This window comes from Azolla caroliniana, unplaced genomic scaffold, assembly GCF_043228905.1.
Source record: "Azolla caroliniana isolate FFs.n. ecotype wild unplaced genomic scaffold, voAzoCaro1.0.p SCAF_299, whole genome shotgun sequence".
Taxonomy (NCBI): domain Eukaryota; kingdom Viridiplantae; phylum Streptophyta; class Polypodiopsida; order Salviniales; family Salviniaceae; genus Azolla; species Azolla caroliniana.
In genome coordinates, this window is record NW_028230734.1 from 1 (window position 1) to 7,314 (window position 7,314).

General features: G+C 35.1%; 1 protein-coding gene across 1 annotated transcript; it reads left to right on the plus strand.

Annotated features, from left to right (window-relative positions):
* Window positions 1-1,855: 1,855 nt before the first annotated feature.
* LOC147848608 (DEAD-box ATP-dependent RNA helicase 3A, chloroplastic-like) lies at window positions 1,856-6,675 on the plus strand (the record flags this gene model as incomplete). Its single annotated transcript, XM_087338314.1, has 11 exons — window positions 1,856-2,095; window positions 2,206-2,620; window positions 2,808-2,906; window positions 2,999-3,223; window positions 3,333-3,710; window positions 3,810-3,947; window positions 4,078-4,173; window positions 4,509-4,954; window positions 5,051-5,140; window positions 5,702-5,787; window positions 6,306-6,675. Coding segments are annotated over 10 exons (2,203 nt in total), but the record flags the coding sequence as incomplete, so codon positions are not given.
* Window positions 6,676-7,314: the final 639 nt, after the last annotated feature.

Here is a 7,314-nt window from a genome sequence, read left to right on the forward strand (position 1 = left end):
ATATATATATATTCTGCATTGTGTTTTTTCTCGTATACTGCATTGTTTTCTTTTTTGCTTTTCTGATTTACAGTGTGTTCTTGCTCTACTATTAGTGGTTTCCTTTGGGCAAAACGTGTTTTTCTGCATTTTTTTGAATTTTCTGACTACTCTGGTTTTAGTTTTTTTTTTTTTTGACTTACGTTGAGTTCTTGTTGCTTGCTTTTGTTACGTTGGTTTCTGACTTACATTGGGTTCTTGCTCTAAAATAAGATATTTTCCACGTTTTCTGAATTTGGTGTCTATTTACTTTCCTTACATTAGTTTTTCGTTGTTCTTACTTGCAGTAAAATCAGATTTTGTTTCCACGTTTTCTGAAATTGGTATTTATTTGCTTTCCTCACATTGGTTTTTTGTTGTTGTTCTTACTTGCATTGGGTTCTTGCTCTAAAATCAGATTTTTTCCACGTTTTCTGAACTTGGTATTTATTTGCTTTCCTTACATTAGTTTTTTGTTGTTTTTCTCAACTGCCTTGGGTTCTAGGTCTACAATCAGATTTTTTGGTATTTATTTATTTGCTTTCATTACATTGTTTTTTCTATATGCACTTTCTGAAATTGTTTTTATTATTTTCTTTCCTTACACGTTTTTCATGCTTTTCTTATATTGGATACATTTTTTCTTGAACCGGTGTAGCTGCTTTTCATATAAATTAGGTTTTCCAATTCCTTTTAACAGAATTTAGCTCACATTGGACTTTTTCTTTTGTATCATTGATTATTTGTTGCGTTTCTTGCTTACATTGGGTTCTTATCGTTTCCTTTTGTTGCATTGTTTTCTACTTTCTTACATTCAGTTGATTGTTTTTGTTTTGCCTCTCCTACATTAAATTCTTATTTTTCTTTTCCTAAATTAGATTTTGGCCTTATCTTAACAGAGTTTACTGAAGAAGGAAGAACTTTGCATTTATATGATCATGTAATAATACTGTTCTAATATATCTATTTGTTACCATTGCTTACTTTCTCCACCCTGTTGGGTTTCTTGAAATTGATTTATACAGCCACATTTCTAAGGAGAAATATGTATGTAACGTTGTTAGTGTAAGGTGCCAAAGTAAAGTTAATGGAAGAAAATATTAGAGAATTAGAAACATCACTCTAGACTTGAGCCAACACTTTTAAGATATTAAAGATTAAGTTTTACCATCTATGAAATATATTTTGACATTTTTATTTGTGATTGCTATATATAATGGATATATAAAGCCAATTCTTTCACATTATGGATATGTAATATCATTGTTTGCTCACAAACAAGGTTTAGAAAAATAATATCCATTAATTTCATCTTGTTGACATAATTTAATGTATGTCTCAACGTTTGAAGTTTGTTATTCAATAGGAAGCTCATAATTTAAAGGTAGTCAGTTCCTTAACTTTCCTAAATTTAAGGCCGATTTTGGTGTAATCCAATTTAATCAAACATGGCATCAAACCTGTTTGATTCGTCTTATCTTAGTTCAGATTGTAAGTAGCATTTGTTAGCTTTGGCTAAGTAAAGGCAATGTTATTGTTTTCAATCCTGGATTGTGATAAATGATTTTGTACCTCTATATTTTTAGGAGTAAAGTCTATTTACAATAAACTGAACTAATCTCTTCAGAATTGAGCCCACAATCTCGATGTTACAAAGCATAAGCTTATAAGTTCAGCAAATGCCTACTTCGACTTTAAAATATGTCTTGTTACTTGTGCCAATTCGTAGCCTTGATTCTCCATCAATGTGTGATCTTTGCTAATGTTCTTTTATGTTGTCTATAGTGAAATGCCTCAGCTTAGGTTTGGTTTAATATGTTTCATAAGTTCTATTCAGATACATTTCAAATCCAGCTCATTTAGCTGGGAATTCGAGTAGTGTTGTAGTGCAAATTTCCTTAAATGATTTATTCTCAAACTCTGAATTATTCCCTTCTCATTTTCAGAGGGCTGTATTAGAACCAGCATTGAAGGGACAAGATTTAATTGCTCGAGCTAAAACTGGAACTGGAAAGACATTGGCATTTGGGATTCCTATCCTTGATAGGACAATCACAGAGCAAGAGAAAAGGATCAGGTTCAGCAATGATAAACTAGTGTTCATTAGTCTCTCAATATTAAAAATTCACTCTTTAAAACACTTCATACATTAACATGATAATGTAGACCATGATGATGATTTGACAGGGGATATGGAAGATCACCTCTAGCTGTGGTGTTAGCACCTACAAGAGAGCTAGCAAAGCAAGTCGAGAATGAACTGAAAGAGTCGTCACCCACCACTGAAGTCTTGTGTGCATATGGAGGAGTTTCCATAGATGCACAAGTTCGCCAAATACAGAGTGGAGTTGATATTTTGGTGGGAACACCTGGTCGAGTTATCGATCTTCTTAATAGGGGTGCCCTGAAGCTTGGTGAAGTGAAATATTTTGTGTTAGATGAAGCTGATAGGATGTTGGCTGTGGGATTTGAAGAGGATGTTGAGAAGATCTTGCAACACCTTCCATCTCAGAAGCAGTGTTTGTTGTTTTCGGCGACCATGCCTGAATGGGTTAAGAAACTAGCAGGGAAATACTTAAAGAATCATATAATCGTGGATCTGGTAAATAACAGGAATCATGATTCATACAATGATGATAATATCTATGTTGGTTTCTGAGGATATTTGGCTGCAACTTATATTGTATGAGTTTCAAATTTGGGGCTTTTATGGCCATGTTAGCATTACCCCAAAATAAAAAACTAAGCAACAATTTGATTCTGATGATATTTAATCTACATTCTAATAGGTCGGTGATAATGATGATAAGATAGCAGAGGGCATTAAACTTCTTTCCATTTCTACTTCGATGGCAACAAGAAGACCGATGTTAAGTGATCTGATAACGGTAAATTCAGAACTATACCTTATGAGAATAAGAAGATATCCCTTCTATTATTATTTATTGGTGAACTTTATGCTATTGTGGGCTTGAGGCAGGTCTATGGAAAAGGGTGCAAGTCCATTGTTTTCACACAAACCAAAAGAGAGGCTGATGATATTTCTTCTTTCCTCGGACAAAAGCTGGGATCTGAAGCTTTGCATGGGGACATTTCCCAACATCAACGGGAGAAGACACTCAAATCATTTCGAGATGGACGTCTCAATGTTTTGGTTGCAACTGATGTTGCTGCCCGCGGCCTTGACATTTCTAATGTAGATCTGGTATGTCTTCTAGCAAACTTATTTCATTTTTCAGTCTATCCATGTCTAATGGGGTGCAAAGAGATTTTTTTTCATTCATAAATATTTGAATAATATATTTTCTCTATAGGTTATTCATTATGAGGCTGCTAATGACACGGAAACGTTTGTTCATCGCTCGGGGCGTACTGGTAGAGCTGGCAAAAAGGGTACTGCAATTCTTATGTACATGGAGCAACAAAGAAGAACAATTGATAACCTTGAACGAGAGCTAGGTTGTAAATTTGAAAACATTGAGCCTCCCACTCTGGAAGATGTTATAAGATCTTCAGCACATCAGGCAGTTGAAAAAATTGAGAGCATTTCAATGGATCTACGGAATGTGTTTCTTCCAACTGCTGAAAAGTTGATGCTAGATCATGGCCCTGGAGCACTAGCTGCAGCTATTGCACATGTATGTGGTTGTACTCAGCTTCCTACATCACGATCCCTTATTTCTTATGAACAGGTTGGTGGTTTCTCTATTGTCTTCTCCATATCCTAGTCATGTGATTTGTAATAGTAAAACGAGAACCTTAATTCAACTTCTTGTTCTATTATGACCAAGGGGTTCATGACCTTAAAAGTAACTCGACCAGGAGGACTACCTATAACTGGATCAGATGCAGTGACCCAATTTATAAGAAGCATTCTTCCATCTGCAGCAAGCAGCATCGGCAAGATCCGTATGCTAAATGAAATAGGGGTTTGTTTCCTTCTTTCCTTTCTCTCATGAGCTATATTTGAGAGTCATGCTCTAGCTTTTGCTGAAGATGTTTTGTAAGATGCTGTTCTTTGTTTTTGCATAAAATTAATCAGTTACTCTGTTTTGGCAGGTACAAGGAGCAGTTTTTGATCTACCAGAGCAGCTGGCAAAGACCTTGCTATCAATGACCATCACAACAGGAGAAGTACTTGAGGCACCCAAAAAGGTTTTACTTATTCTAATTAATTCATTCATTTTCTATGAACACGTCGTGCATTTGTTGAGTTGATATATAGCATAGCTCTCCATACATTAAACTTAGGCTGAGGAGATGTGTTATTCGAACCATATTTCACCACTTCATTCTAAGCTGCTAAGCTGATGAAGGAAAATGCTAAAAACCAAAGTGCAATGCTAGCTTTATTCCTTCTGTGTGCACAAAAATTGTATAGTGAGTCTTATAGTTGGAACGTTCAAGCCTCTTCAAATAATTTGATTTCCATCTGCTTTTTCTTGTAATTTATTATGATGTAGATAATCTGTGAGTTGTGATTTCAACAGCTTCCTAGGATTGTAGAAGACACATTTGGAGGTGGGGGATATGGCAGAAGCTTTTCACCTAGACCTCTTGGTAGCCGCTTTGGGTCAGGCGGTGGTTATTCTGGAGGAGGTGGCAGTTATTCTGGAGGAGGTGGTGGTTATTCTGGTGGAGGAGGTGGTTATTCTGGTGGAGGAGGCGGTTATTCTGGAGGAAGCGGCGGTTATTCTGGTGGAGGCGGCGGTGGTTATTCTGGTGGTGGTGGCAGTTATTCTGGAGGTGGCGGCGGTTATTCTGGAGGAGGTGGTGGTTATTCTAGTTCCAACAGGTTCCAAGGATCTAGCGGAAGTGATTTCTCTAGCAGACCGAGCTCAGTTGGCAGCAGTTGGTCAAACAGATCTAGTGGTAGTGGCACCAACAATAACTGGTCCAGTACTGGTAGCAGTGGTGTGAATAATTGGTCCAACAGGTCATACTTATGAGACCTTTGCATTTCTCATGTCTTGTGCTGTTTATTCTGGAGCCGCATGACTTTATTGATGTGTTTTTCTTCCAATGATATCAGATCTTCGGATAGCAGTAGCACACCCTCGTCTGGCTACAGTGGTTCTGTTGGCAGTAGTTTTGGGTCTTTTGGTAGTACCTTTGGAACCAGGTAATTTTAATCTGTCGTAATTCTTCCTACAGAATCTTATTTTTCTTCCTTGCAAGTCATTTTCTGAAATAGAAGGTGAGAAATCCTCTTCATTTTTTTAAGATTGTTACTTGGAAGGCAAATGCTATCTTTTTTTTGCCTATGGTAGTGTTTTCTTTTGCGTACAACATCTGAACCATCAGGAAATAAGAAATATTGTCATTCCTTTGGCATTTGTCTTTTATAAGGCAATGATATTGTGTTTAACCCTTGGGTATGAAAAGGAAATCTTATGAGAAACTTTTAATGTGCATAATTTCAAACTTGAAATTTTCTATACTGAACATCACATCAGACCTATAGCCGAAGACTTAACTTAGAACCCACTTCCAAAAAATTGTAAAAAATGCATGCTCTACCACTAGCAGCATCGAGTTTATGTATCAATACTTAAAACTTAAGAATTTTAATGAGATGAAGCTCATGAATCTATAAGCGATAATTGATTACATTGAACTGGTGGGGCTGTTGGAAAAGACAGTGTTTTCTCTAAATATGTTTTTGATGCTTATGTATTTGTAGTTCAAGTGAGGTGAAATGCTTGAGGTGTGGTAAACTTGGACATCGTATTGGAGACTGCTACGAAAAGCTCACTTGAGTAAGAGGTGGTGCCGCGCACTACATTTTAGTACATCTTTATTTACATTCTGAAATAATCTAGTAAGACAAACATATCATCTCATTCTTAATTTTCATATGCTCAAAGATCTATCAGCGTTATTTATTCTCCCCGAAGCCGACTTTCTTGGGTATCATCTCATTCTTAATTTTCATATTTGCAAAGATCTATCAGCTTTATTTATTCTTTCTTAGAAGACATTAATATATCTTTCTTTCTTTCTTTCTCTCGGAAGCCTACTTACATGGGTATCATCTCATTCTTAATTTTCATATTTGCAAAGATCTATCAGCTTTATTTATTCTCTTCGACGTGTACTTCCTACTACATTTTAGGACATTTATTTATAGTCTGAAATAATCTAGTAATACAAACATATCATCTCATTCTTAATATTCATATTTTAAAAGATCTATCAGCTTTGTTTATTCTCTCTGAAGCTTTCACAGGTATTAAAATTAAGGATTTAAAAAAAGGCATTAACCAATTCTTTTCCCCCTTTTTTAGGTAAATATTTGAAAGATGAACAAACATTTCACAGAAAAGAAGAGAATGATCAGTATCATTGTTGATGGTGTAGTTAGTACTCAAAAAAGCTATGGTTTTGTGTACTACAGATGTGTGCTTAGTGAGTATTTGATATGGAGAGGTTTTTGCATTGCGCGAATCCTTTCGTCTCTGAACCTCCTTCCACCCATGTGTCTTAAACACATTTCTGTTACGTATTCTGTTGTAGCCAAAATCATCAATCACATTATGAATATTCTAATACAGAAAACATGATGTACAGAAAGAACGTCTTGACTCAATTGAGAACCAAAATAGTCTTTTTCATTTACTTCCACAATAAGCTGACATTACTAACACCACATTTTGATACCGATGATGTATATGACATTTATTGTAGTTTTTGTTCATTGATAAAAGTTAGCATATATAGTTAGTTGAACTTCATTATAATATTGATGGATTTTCAGCATTTATAAATCTACTGTTTTTTCATGTTTTTATCACAAGAATCCTGCTGTAATGTTGGAAGTACATAAAAAAGTATCGTTGGAAACATATAAAATTTGATCATACAACTAAAATTTTCATGTACTTTTATAGTTGAACTTCTTAATTATTGCAGCAATGGAAACTGAAACCTAGAGCCTTCAAGTTTATAGTCATTTGATTGTCAATACCTGAAACAAGCATATGTTCATTATCTCAAATTTGAGTTGTATGATCAAATTTTACATGTTTCCAAGGATACTTTTTTATGTAATCTCTCAACTACACAAACTAATGTAAGTAAAATCCATTTATCTCCAAATAGGAAAGCTTGTTTACCAAAATGCTTATTCAAATGGATTTTACTAGTTCCAAGGTGTGTGACGTGTCAATTGAGAACCGTCAACAAGTGGATTGAATAAATGCCCAAGCATAGAAAGAAAGAAATATGCATAGATATGAATGTATGCAGATGTCCTAATTCTATAATTAGATAGACTATACTCATACTTGCTGGTTG